The sequence below is a fragment of the Stylophora pistillata genome, chromosome 3 (assembly GCF_964205215.1).
Source record: "Stylophora pistillata chromosome 3, jaStyPist1.2, whole genome shotgun sequence".
NCBI lineage: Eukaryota > Metazoa > Cnidaria > Anthozoa > Scleractinia > Pocilloporidae > Stylophora > Stylophora pistillata.
The window spans coordinates 37753465-37767429 of record NC_142521.1 but is presented as its reverse complement, the minus strand read 5'-3'; the positions used below and the strand labels follow the sequence as shown (position 1 = coordinate 37767429).

Below are 13965 nucleotides of genomic sequence, written 5' to 3'. Positions count from 1 at the left end.
TACAAAAACACTGCGGGGCCATCATAATAGTTTGATACCACAAGAAGCCGTGCGCGATTTACTGTAACTGTTTTTGAAATATATGGAACATCATTCATTGCTAACAGTCTTTTCGCTTGCTTTTTAGAAATGGTAGGGTAGGGGTCTGAGTCCCATTCAGGTCAATCTGCTGCGTTCCTAGGCGAGTTAAAGATGAATCATTTTCCAGGGGGGCGTTCGCGTATCTCGAATTCCTTGTTACTCCCTCTGTAGAGTTTCTTTCGCACTATCTATGACATGAGTTGTAGCCGAAAACTCTCTTGTAATTGGAAAAGACAAAATTTCCCTTATCTTCTGCCTACCGCGTTAGATTCGGATAAGTATTTCCATCGCGCCTCCATACTTCAGAATACCATCCCTTTTCTTCAACACACTCAAACGTTTCATCTCTCCTTTCCATATATTTATTAAACTTATTTCTCAAAAATATCATTTACAACACAAACCAACTATTTTGCAAAAGGAAGTCTATAATCAGCACACCACTCCAATGGGGCTTTCGAAGGTCAAGTAAACAATAAACCAATTAATGTACCAAATTGTGGATAGAAAAAAAAAGCTTAGAACTTTCGCTTAAGACTATGAAAGAGATACACGGTGTCTTAATTTACACACAACAGTTTCCCGCCAGAGTACCCATCCAAAATTAATCGTGTATTTGTAGGTCAATCAGCCGGGAAAATCAAGCTTGTTTTCATTACATAATATGTTGTTGCACCAATAGTTTGTGGCTGAAATTTATTGAACAAATCTTCCCTCTAGAAGAAAACATCGACACCTTCAAAACCACAAAACTTCTACCATTTCCTTTCATGTGTAGTGTTGCTCTGCATTTTACATGCATAACTCATGAAATCTGCTGACATTTCTCACCTTCAAAGACTAGCAAAAACTAACGATAAAAACCGACGTTTCGGTGACATCATGACGCCATTTCTCACCTTTGACAGGTTTAAAAGTGAAAATGTGGGGTTCGTCTGGGACTGTAAACTTACTATCCTCTCGCTGCTTAACAATAACCTTACATGAGTACAAAGTCCACAAAAGCCCTCAGAATTATCCACAATGCTTCTTTAAACGGATCTGACTTCGAATGTGAAGGAGAGCAAACTGCTAAAATTATTCTTATCGACCCGCAGCATGATAATCTAAGTTCTGATCGCAGATCATGATATTTATGAGTCACAGGTCGTCGCTATGGTTTGATTTACAACCACCATCGTCAGCGTCGCCATCATCGTCGTCATTATCATCATCATCATCTGGCTCATCTCTGAACCTTCCTCTGTTTGCTTTCAGCTCAGCCTTTGTAAGAAGTCGAGAAGGAAACGGCGGCAAATCAACCTCCTATCACAGAAAAAAAGGCAACAACATCAGCCACAACACCAATTATGTGTAACACTCAACTTGCATTTTCACACAAAAATAAATTTTTACACCACATTACTTTTCTCCACGTACATCGGAACTCAAGATCTGTTTCGCAATGACATAGAAAGCTGTTTTGCTCTAACTTTCTGTAACATAAAGTGGGATGCATAAGTTTCTCAAGAAGTGGAAGAGAACATTGACTTTTTTATTCAAATAGCTACAAGTGAGTTAGCTGGTGAAACTGTTTCAAAATAGTGAAATGTCCTCAGATACCCATTAAAAGAACAATGGTCCCTGATTATTAAACCTTTTGCAGTTCATTTCGAGAAAATACGCATTCATTTGTGTTAAAAGGCGAACAATTGTGTAAAATTACAATCATTAGAGACAAAAAACTGTCATTTGCGCGTAAACCAGATTCAATAACGATTTTTGCACTTTAATCAGCATTCAATAACAATTATGGGCATTCTTATGCATCATTCGTCAAACAAGAGGAAAGTACACTCTCATTTGCGGTAACCTTCAAGTCATTTACACCAACTTGAGAGTCGATAGAGAAAATAAACAAAATATATAATACATATAGCATTCATTTGCACTTTTATCAAATTGTTTGCAATTCAATAGCATTCCTAAACAGCATTAGTATGAATAAGACAATTATTTATGCGCTTGTACAAACAATTGAGCGCTTTTTATTTTCAATATTCACACATCGAATTTCAATTGAAAAATACCTATTCCAAAATCATTTTGTTTTGAATTTCATTTTCCCATTCAATTATCTCTATTGAAAAATTTGCCAGATAGGTCTGTATAAAGCGGTACCACTGGGCACTTTTAGCCGCGGTCACAGCGTCGATGTTTCTGTGCAGAACAGTTGTTGTATTCGATTCCCCTGCCTCTGGTCTCATCTCCGTTATCCATACGTCTTCGATTTTCCAGATCTGAGATGTCAGCCTCGACGCTGCTTTCAAACAGCTTATTGCCTGCTCCACGATGGTTAGGAAACGACTGTAGGGAGGAAGCATTTTAAGCTCCGTGTTTGGGGCGGAACTGACCAGGTTTCGGTGGGCTGGTGCTCCGTCCTACACAAAGATCACCTCCTTCTCGAGATCTAGATTTGTCCTCGTCTGTGCCAAGAAGTTATCGGAACACGCAGCATTCTTTCCGCCAACAGCTTCTGAGGAAAACACAAGTCCATCGATAGGTGGAATTGCCCTGTTTACGGTCAAGTTTCGTCCTCACAGGACGGATGTTGTAGCCGCATTCGTCGACAAACACGCAGTGGCGCATTACGACATGGTTCCTCAACCAAGTGGTGTAATCGACTCGCTTGTTCACCACATCAAGCCTGTTTCTGTCAGCAGGGAGGGGCCTTACAAGTTTCACTCGGATGAGCATCCCGTCTAATGTCCTTGCCACGGTGCAGTCATGGATCTCGGGTTTGAGTGGTAGTTTATCAGAGCAAGTGTGAATAAACAATTTTCGTTGATGATTTCCTCTAGGCAATCTCTTATCTTATCCACGAGCACCTTGTTTCTACCTCCTCGCGATCTCTCCTGGATCCTGGCCTCTCTGATGTAGCACGCCACAATGCCTCTTGCCGTTGATCGGTTCACTCGGAGTGAGTCCGCGACCACAAGATAATCTTCCTCCTCGTCCTCAAATCCTCTCACGATTCTCTCTCTGTGTTAGAGTAGTATTCGGTTTCTTCGAAGCGAATTAACCGGACGAACTCTACTGAATGTAGAAATCGGTGTTCAGTTGAAAATCGCTACTTACTTATTGAATATAAAAACACTGAATTGTTTGTACAAGTGCATCAATAATTGTCTTATTCATCCTAATGCCGTCCAGCAATGCTATTGAATTGCAAACAGTGTGATAAAAATGTTAAGGAATGGTCAATGCACTATATTGTTTGTGTATTGTCTCCATTGACTATCAAGATGATGTAAATGACTTGAATTTAGCGCAATAGAAAGCATATTTTTCTCTTTTGTTTGACGAATGACGCATAGGAATGCCCATAATTGTTATTGAATGCTGATTAAAATGCAAAAATCATTATTGAATTTGGTTTACGCGCAAATGACGGTTTTTTATCTCTAATGATTGTATTTTCACCCACTTGTTCGCCTTTTAACGCAAATGAATGCGTATTTTCCCGTATGGAAGAGCAAAACGTGTAAAACCAAGTGAAGTTTAATACTATTTTTTTTAAGTCAGTGTTTTTCTCAAGATGAAGATAAAAACTGTCTAACATCTTCGAAACTGTTGCTTTATCTCCACATTGGCCAAATGATCCCCTACCCGCTGGTAAATCAATGATTTAATAATTTTCTAGACTACTATTAGTCTCTCCTTTTGGGCGTAGTTCCGCGGAAAAAAATTACTACGAGCGCGCCACAGGGAACTCTTGAGGTGACGCTGATGGGCCGCAGGAGCTTCATGAGTGAAGCACCTCACAAATTTTTCAAAAAATTCCTCGGCGTGTGCCCGATTGAAGTTAAAAAATAATACTTTTAAGATTTATGCAACACCAAGCAGAAACAAACACAAGCGATTGAAAGTTTAACAACTTCATTATCAACACTGTTGACTTTTTCTTGAAAAATGAGCTTAAATGACGCGGGAGACCGATGGGCCCTGTGATCATTTGACAGAGTTAAAAAACATGAGCAGTGAAACCAAAGAAAAGAATCCAACTGATAAATAATAATAAGGAAACCATTTAAGATCGAGTAAATCATAGCACAGAACTGAGTTTGACTAGTGGTCATCTGTTGCGGGTCGCGCCTTTTAAAGTGTATATGACAATTTTTTTTCCGCTAATTCCGGTCGTTAATAATGTAAGAAAAACGACTGTAAAGTTTTTAGATCTTGAAAATATTTTGAAATCCCTTTTTTTTCGTTCAAAATGCGTGCAACTTTCATGTTGAAATTGTCCCACAGATCGCGCGGCCAAAATGACGTCACTGTATTTGATAAACATACTTTCCGAAGAATCCAGTCTCACTACTTTCCGAATCGCTAGACATAACCAAATGAAACAGTGCGGGTCGAAAATTAGCGTTAAATCACACACACACTAGAAGCCCCGAGCAAGAGAAATTAGGAGGCGCCTGCGTGACAGCGATGTTATCAAACACTGTGACATAACCAGCGCAGTTTCTCGGGACACTTTTATATGGAAATTGGCGGTATTTCGGCCGCCAAAAAATTATCCAAATTATTTTTTTCGCATTATCGAAACATTTTTCATTTATTACATATATCAAGAAAGGAAAATACTTGAAAAATAAGATATGTCATATACACTCTAAAAGTATTTGTTTTGTTCTTCTGTTTGTTTGTTAGCGGGGCGCTCTCTCGATGTTTCTTTTTGATGATCCGGTGTTATCCCTGTAATGTTTTTCTGAACTTTCCGTTTCGCCTAAACGGTAAGAACTTCTAAGAAACATACTATGAAAGCTGCATTTGGATTTCACACAAAGACACAAACGCTCTTTGTTTGGTCTTTTGTAATCAGTCTTCAATCCAAAGCATGTTTGGGTTGAACAATTTATAGTCTCGTCAAATAATCAAACCAAAATAAAATCACCCCACAAAAACAACAGAAGCCCAAAAACTTCAAAATCAAACTCTTGATTACCCAAAGAAATTTTGTCAGAGAAAAATTCTCACGATTCATCTTTTTTTCTCTCCCTCGTGTTAGGCGTAGAAAAATAAAAAAGTCTTTTTTTATTGGATTACACAATTACTGGTTAACCAGTAGTTTCCATCGTGGTCCTTGCAAACAAATGAAACAAGTGTCTAAATTGAACATAACATTAAGAAAACATCTTTAAGAGCCCCAACTGGCCGGAGGCAAACCAGTTGGCTATTTTTAAGCGTGGCCAAGGATCTGAACTCGGGGCTACCAGGAAACAAGTCCAGTGGTCAGAGTGGGACTCGAACCCGGGAGCGGCGGATTACGAGTCTGACACTCTAACCACTCGGCCACACTGCAGAAGATTTCTCTCTCAATTTAACGTCAAAACAAAGGCCAGTCAAATGAACTCACAAAGTTTATCAAAATTATCACCAAGCCTTGTTCCATAAGGACAACTTCATTTTCTATACTGAAAACTACTGACAGAAAATATGTAGTTTCGAAGTTTTCAACGCTAAATTTGTTTCTTTCTTATTTCAATTTCAAACATATTTTTCCGCACACCATATCCAAACAAGCAACGATGTAACGGAAACATGGAAAGCAGCGTGAGGTTTACACAGAATCCGTTTCCGGATTATTTAATGGACGATTGCAAGGCCAAGTTGAGACAGACACTTCCGAAATTCACTCAAGAAAAATTCATCATTTGCAATGTTGTACTTTGATTTTTCAAAACAAAATAGGGTTATCATGGAGACACAGGAGACCGGGGGGGCTCTACGAGCAACTGACAGAATTACTAACTGAGCAAAGAATCCAAAGAAGGAAAGAATCCAACTGATAAATAAGTACAAGGAAACTATTTAAGTCACAGTAACTTCCAACACCGTGTCAGTTTCTTTCAGGATGTTAATCGCTGACACCTTCAACTTTTGGTGAATTATTTCCTATCATCGGTAAAAATCTTCAAGACGTGAAGATATGACAATAGAATCAACGTGACTTTCACTTTTAAAAAAACGGATTCGGATTTTAAAAAGGAAAAATCCCTTTTGTTTGGTTATTTATATTTTTTGAGGTTCAAGCTTCCTGATAGCAAAAGTGAATGACTGCCCACAAAGAATGTAGGGAACAACTTCATTGAATTCAAAGCATGTCTGGGTTGAACAATCCTTTCTCGTTAAATAATCAAACTCAAATAAAAGCATTCCACAATAACTAATGAAGCCGAACAATTTCAAAATTCAAAATTGGGCAGGAGTTTGGTCAAAGAAAAATTCTCACAACTCTTCTTTTTTTCTCGCTCTCATGTAAGGCGCCATCACACAAGTAAAGCAAGGACCAATCCAATGAACTCCCAAAGTTTTTAAAAATTGTGTAATAAGAAAATATTAAGTCATTTCGAAGTCACTAAATTTAATCTTCACCATTTTTTTTTCTTCAAATCATCTTCAAACAAGCAATGCATGAGCCATAAAAGTACCTAGCGTGGGTTGGTTACGGTCTCGATCTACAACATTGGCTCCTGGCGTCGCAAAACAGAAAAAGAAAATTCTGAAAACAATTACTGTTGCTAAAGACTGTATTCTTTCTCATGAAAAATAATCTGATTAATTGAGTCCAAAGCAACTTACTGGAAACATCATCAAATGCTGTGCTGAAGAGCATCTAAACAAAAATTAGATACATAACTGAGTGAAACAACAAAAAGACACTTACATGGTAATTGGTTGACACAATAATGTTTCTCTCATTTATTGCTGTACACAACTCTTCAAATTCTCTCCTTGTCATCTGAACACCTTTTGGATACAGGTCCTTCAGCTTGGGAACACTGCTGAGATGTTGGACCAGATCTCTGACCCCGCAGCCAAGTGGATTGTTACTTAGAAAAAGAGATTCAGCTCTGGCACATACTTTAGTGCACGGGCCAGTGCTGATGCTTCATCTTCACCCATATTTCAGGCTCTTAGCCAGTTCAATAATCCTGTGACCCAGGGCATTGTCTTTTATATCCAGTTCTTCTAACTTGTTTAAGTACTTTAATGAGGCAGCCAGTGCCGCACATTCCTTTTCTCCCATTTGTACAATCCACAACACTAATTTCGTCAACTGTGGCACTTGATGAAGATTCTCAGCCAAATGACTCAAACTGCTGTGTAAAGGGATGAAGGACAAGTCGAGCTCACGCAAATTTGGAGAATGGTGCAGTGACGCAGCGATAAAAGCAGCACGCTTTGCTGTTATCTTGATTTCAAGGGTTAAACCGTGGAGATTATCAGTCAAAAATAAATCCGTTAGTCCAGCTCTCAATCAATTTATCTTTAAAGGCTTCTTTCTCCTCCTCCTTCACCCATTGACCTTCAAAGGCAGCTTTCCTCCAATTTCTTATTCTAACTTCTCGTGGAGCTGTTAATAAAGGCAACACGTTCTTCAACAGAACAGCAGCCTTAACTGTGTTGACAGTGATGTCAACCTCTCTCACCAGTGACAAACAGAGGTTCTCAGTCAAAGGAAGTGCAATGTTGTTGTTTTCATTACTTACCAAGTTATCCACAGGTGGCTGAGAAGAGCTTACCGGCGCTGATATCAATTCAGGAAGCAATCCAGAAAGAAAGACCTCATCTTTTAATTCAGTTAGATAGAAAAAGTTTCTCCCCCCGGATCTCTTGAGGAAAAAGTTCCTATCGAGTAAATCCGCGTACCTTTTTTACATCTTTACTTTCTCTGGAGGACGTTAAAACGACCGCGTTCAAGTCAAACATTATTGATAGAACATCATCGCGAAAATGTTTAGTCGCCTTCCACTCTACAAAAGATAAATAGTTTGGGAAACTGCTGATATATTTGAAGAAGTGTTCCACAGCAGCAGTAGAGGTGTTTTTGTTCCCTAGTATCACAACACGGTTAACACATGAGAGAAATGCAGAATACACGGCTGTTCTGTCTGAGGCTGGACACAAAAACAAACAATCGACACAGAGTAAAATGAGATCGTGTTGTTCAGAAGACAAGTCATAGATAGAAGGCGTCTTAGTGAAGTTATAATTTGTGAGGCATTCTTTCTCTCCGAGATACTGTAGATGATGAAAAACAATCCCGGTAGCTTCTGATGACAACTCACAAACAAATTTTATAACTTCAGCCATCTTCCTTGATTTTTCGCACATATCCATTTCTGACAGACAGGTAAAAGTTTCCCTGTTCTTCGCCGTCAGTTCTTCAACGATGAACCGGGCGGCGAGAAACTCCTGGACGGACTTATGAAGAAAATAGACGATCCTCTCACGGTTCAAAGCGGAAAGTTTGCAAACTTGAAAAAAACCGACAGCAGTTAGCTTCTCGAACAGGTCACTATGAGCAAATTTGCTGAGGTCAAAATGAAGACAGTCCTCCAGAAGAGCATCAAAAGCAAGTTTTCCTATTTTGGAAAGTTCCTCTTGATAGTCATCTATGCTTTTACCTCTTGTATCTTCGTCTGACTCTTTTGAAGCCATGTGATCCAACAGAGTCTGAATAAATCCTGCGTAAATATACGCACGAGATGTGGGTAACTGATGCTTTTTCTCTTTCCAAAGGAGACATAACATCAACAACAAAAGCGGTATTTCTGCCATCTCTTCAAGGTTCTGCTTCTTCAGGTAGTAAAGTAACCTTTCAACGTCCATCTCATCAGCAAGAATCTTTCTTGCAAACTGTTGCTTTTGTTCCCTGCTCTCCAGCCCGTTGATTTCAAACTGAGCATGACTTTGTATTCTAAGCTCATCCTCTTTCACTGGCCGTGTTGTGATCATTACACAACAGTCTCTCAGTTGACTGCCTCTCCAAATCTGGTGAACTGGGGATGACTTTCCACCGCTGTATTCGTCATATCCGTCCAAAATAAGCAGCACTTTCTCCTGGTTCTGACGGACATATTCATACAAGTTATTGAATGCTTTTGGGTCATCAGCAGACAACAGTTCAGCGGCTTTTAACATGGCGCATAGATCCGGAATATTACAAACGTCTCGCAACTTGATTAAAAGTAAAAGAGAAAACTTTCTGAGGATCTTATTTTTGCCATTTGCCCAATCCACAGCTAGTTTTTGAGTAAAGGTAGACTTTCCTATTCCAGGTCTTCCATACACAAGAATTCGTCTACGGATAGAACGCTCTTTGTCACCTTTAAATACTTCGCTACAATCTTTAAGCCTTGTTTTCGTAATCGTGTGAGGTTCTCTGTTGTCTTGTAAGAGTGTTAACTGTACGTAGATTTTGTTAATGTGTACCGTGTTGTCAGGGTCCCACGGAGTTATTTTTACTTGACACATGGTTCTGCTGTAAAACTCTCGCAGTTGTTTCTGGCACCATTCCAAAAATTGCATTGCAGTGGGATTTGTAGACAAAAAAAAAAACTTCCTAAACTTCTGGTCACTCTAAAATTGAAGAGAACATAATAATTTCTAGACTAGGATTTTTCATCAGTTTGGAGGCTACATTTTTCCCAACTCTAACTTGTAACTTCAGTAAAGCTAAGTACTCTTCAAATCCGTAGGTAAATAGAACGAATCATATTGTCATTAGTCATATAATTCTATATTTCCTTTTATCTGGGCATTATGGTCTCCCCCTTCATCCCTTCATCTGGGCATTATCGTCTTCCCCTCCCCCCCCCCCCCCCCCCCGCGGTCTTCGATCCTCCCGTGAAAATGAGGAGTGTGGGCTCATTTCATAAACAGCGGCGGGTAATGCCCTATGGTGTGCCCATTGTTCCGGTACGCGAGACTGAATCAATACAAAATCTAATAAGGAAAACACTATTTTGATCTTTGGCAAGTGATATGATTTACTGTGCAACTTTATTGTTAGAAAAAAAATTAGGGAAAACCTTAAATCTTATAGAAACTGTGCAATCCTTGAAGCCTCCTCTCTGAAACTCAGAAGCTGAATGCAGATTCTAAAAGTTATAAACTGTAGTCCTATGCGATAAGTACCTTTCAGCTTCGAGTGCTTTTTGTCCTGGTTCAGTGACTCGCTTGATGACTTCCTCTTTCCACCTGGCAAAAAATAAGTAAAGTAATTAAGCACGAGAGACAGTTCAATTGTACATGTACAATTATGCAGAAGGCATGAAGGCAGAAAGCATGAATTAACCCAATTTTTTTACACGATCTGCCAAGAGGAAGTCAGCGAGAAACACACCAACTTCGGAGCAGACACATATAGCATGAATGACAGCTTAAAGTCAAAAGTATTATGTTCTGTGTGTATAACTTTAGTTATTTAGCTTCATATAAAATAGAATTATTAATATTGTCATTTATCATATTATTCTACTTTTCTATTGATCTGAGCACTACACTATATTATTCTTTGACTCCATTTGCACCGCATTCTCCAGTATAGTCTTAGATTCTCCCGTGAAAATGAGGAGTGCGGGCTCATTTCACGAACAGGGCGGGTAATTCATCTGATGGTGAGCTTAATGTTCCGGTACACGAAAATGAATGAATTAATGCAAAATCTAATAAGGATTATACTGACTTTAATCTGTGCAAAGTGGTATGGTTGACTGCAAAACTTTATCTTTAGAAAACAAAATCATGGGAAACGTTAAACCTTATAGAAACTGTGCAATCCTTGAATTCTGAAGTCCCTGCAATAAAAAAAGTACCTTTCAACTTTGAGCGCTTTTTGTCCTTGTCCTTGTCCATTGACCCGCTTAGTGACTTCCTCTTTCCACCTTGTAAAAATAAGTACAGTAACTAAACAACTTGTCCATCAGTTAAAATATCTTTAAGAAAACAAAACCAAATAGAAAGAGTTTACAAAGCCATATAGCATTTGGGACCGACGGAATATGCCATCACAAGCGGTTTAAACTACTGATATTTGAACACTGAGTCCTAACCTTGACTGGAAAGCTCTATTATTAAATCAGTGTCGCTGTAGAGGTTATACAAATGCAGAACTGGGAGGAATTTAACACGTGTGTGATTCTCCTTACATCTGCCCGAAAAAATTCAACATTTTTAAGTGCTGAAGATTAACTGAAGTCTGTTAAAACTTTTAAAACTGCAGCCTATGCTATAATTGTGCTAAAAGACTCTTCATTCAAATGTATACCTGCTATTTTGTCAGACGAGGCCTGTGACCGATGGGAAGACTGGGCACTAGAAGAGGGTGGCTGTACCGGAGCGTCTTTACTCGGTGCTGAAAGTTGTCTGTCAGTTGAATTATCTTCAAGAACAGAAAACCAAACAGACAGCAGTTAGACAGCCTCATGAGGTTAGGAAAAGAACATGGCACTACATTTAGTTCAAACCACCATGATTCTAAAACTGTGTCCTAACCTTGCTTGCTAAGCTATTTGCTCAAACAAATGTGGGTGGAAGATTTCTACAAATGCAAATTTACGTAAGTGAGGAATTGGTGCCATGCGTTTAATCCCTTCTACCTCTGCCTAGAAATTCAACATTTTCCGTACACTTAAGGAGAAGCACCATGCTGTAATTGGGCCAAAATGACTGCTCTTGGAAGTCTTAACGGACATACTGTCTTATGCCATCAATGATAATTTGGTTTCATCAACTGAGTTGATAATGTAAAATAGCCACCGTAAAGAGTTTTGAGAGTTCGCCCTTCGTGTGACTGCACAGACAAATGTGGATGGTGTGTGGTTTATATCATGGGGGTGCAGTGGGGGAGCTAAAAACGCAGGAGATTCTACATGTAAATGTCTACTTGATTCTACAGTTGAATTATGGGTCAGAGGTCTTCTTTCCAGGGGAAAAAAATTTTTTCAAAAAGTTTAAAAGCATTCCACCATCAATCTTGAGCAGATTCAAAACCCGCATGGATAATAACCCGCACGGATAATAACCCGCACGGATAATAAACTGCACAGATAATAACCCGCACGGATAATAACCCGCACGGATAATAACCCGCACGGATAATAACCCGCACAGATAATTTAGAGCTCCTGTATAATGAGTTGAGGCAAACGCCATTATTTAATTTGTCAGCTTTTGCTAACTCAGCACGGAACATCTATTAACAAAGCAAGTGAAAATTGCTGACAAACATGTCAAATTTCTGATCCAAGAGCTGTTCTCATTGATCACCACATGATGATAAATCATTAACCATGTTTTTAATTCAGTTTAGGTAGAGGCTTTGGTGATTCAGTTCAGGCAAATTCATTTAAAACAAAACTAAACAGCACACAAGACCAGCTAGTAACGGCAGGCAAATAAACTGTAACCATGAAATAAAGTAATGCTAATCTGTTTACCTTTGTAATGTGGCCAATCATCAAAAATGCTGCATTTATTTAGAATGCTGACAACAAGAGAGGCTGCTGTGACACTGGCGAATGTTTTCCAGCTTTCTTTTACTTCAGATCCATCTGCATAACCTGAAATACCCTTCACAACAACCCACTCCATTTTCATTTTGGTCCCGAGCAACAAGGATAGAGGTCCTGTCTACTGTCTCTTTCAAACACTCTCATGCCATCTGTACTTTCTTTAGCTATAAAGACACAAAGATATTTCACGACTATCCTTTAATATATCAATAAAAATGAGAGTACAGAAAAGAAAATGCTGAGCAAAATTAAATCAAGCTAAATTGCTATTTATAATGACAAGAAAGAAAGACAAGCATTTAAGCCTGCTGTAACACCAAGTATCAACTTAAACTTTACAGATCACGACAGATTTTCAAAACATCTTCAATTTCAAGTATCATTAATGCAAGGGATCGAAAAACAAGCCTACTTGAAAGCACAAAGCTGTCTGTGCACTAATCTTAGCTCAAGGAGGTATTCTTCTGATTCTTTTCTCGCACCGCATTTCTTGTGAAGAGGGAATAATTTGTCAGCTCACATGCACTGAAACTGACTTCTCAGCCTACTTTTCTTGTGAAATGCAGAGCCTATTTCGGCAACTTGACGCGTATTTCTTTCGTCGGGCCAAAAGTCACGTCTAGGATGTATGCTAAACTCTTTCACTCTAAAAACCTAAGAAATCCGCTTAGCGTTCTGAGTGAAATGGAACACTGAGTAACAACTAGGTATTTCAATGTTGACTCAATGTTGAGGTAACCGCCTCCCGGTTAGCTCAGTTGGTTAGAACGCTGGATTGTGTTGTGCGGGAGGTCGAGGGCTCGAGCCGCGGCCGGACCGATACTCATGGTCTTAAAATAACTGAGGAGAATTTGCGACCTTTCTATAATCAAGAAGTGGATAGATATTCTAGTCTTCTCGGATAAGGACGAATAAACCGTAAGCCCCGTCTCCTGCAGGGTTAGGGGTAGGAGACGTTAATTTCCTACGCACGAGATTACTGTGTTGTGGATGTCCTTCCCTGGGGTGGGATGAGTGGGAATTGGCCCCGGAAAGCCCCCATGGGGAGCGGTCAACTAACGTATGTATGTATGTATGTATGTATGTATGTATGTATGTATGTATGTATGTATGTACTCAGAACTTGCATTTCCTGTTCTAGTTAAAGACGTTTCCAACAGAATAATAGAGTACTGACTCTGAAAGGCGCGAGATGAAAGAGGTTGAAATAAATCACAGCCAAATTGAACAATTTTATAATCAATCTGATAGAGGGCAAACCAAATTACATTATTTCAACTATCTCAATGGATAGACGATATTACATACATGGCCGCGCGGAGATACGAAATTTCTCTGCGAGTGTTAAAAAATATTTCACTCGTTCGCTTCACTCACTCGTGAAATATTTTTCAATACAAGAAGAGAAATTTTGTATCTCCCAGCGCCCATATAATATTCTGTTTATTACGTAAACACCAATAAAAAAGCCAAACCGTTATTGTTCATTTTTGCGGCGAAAGGCACAGTTTGTTATGCCACTACAGTAAGGTTTTAA

General features: G+C 39.1%; 3 protein-coding genes across 3 annotated transcripts in view; all 3 read right to left on the bottom strand.

Moving 5' to 3' along the window:
• Window positions 1-13965, bottom strand: part of LOC148735972 (NLR family CARD domain-containing protein 4-like) — a 100204-nt gene that overhangs the window by 74266 nt on the left and 11973 nt on the right. The window lies entirely within an intron of this gene.
• LOC148735975 (uncharacterized) lies at window positions 443-7156 on the bottom strand. Its single transcript, XM_088753020.1, has 3 exons — window positions 7029-7156; window positions 6794-6959; window positions 443-1386 (listed from the first exon to the last, which is right to left on the bottom strand). Exons 1-3 carry the CDS (start codon window positions 7154-7156, stop codon window positions 1222-1224), a joined length of 459 nt encoding a protein of 152 aa, XP_088609146.1. The 3' UTR covers window positions 443-1221.
• On the bottom strand, window positions 7730-9438 carry LOC148735974 (NLR family CARD domain-containing protein 4-like). Its single transcript, XM_088754925.1, has one exon. It carries the CDS (start codon window positions 9385-9387, stop codon window positions 7759-7761), a length of 1629 nt encoding a protein of 542 aa, XP_088611051.1. The 5' UTR covers window positions 9388-9438; the 3' UTR covers window positions 7730-7758.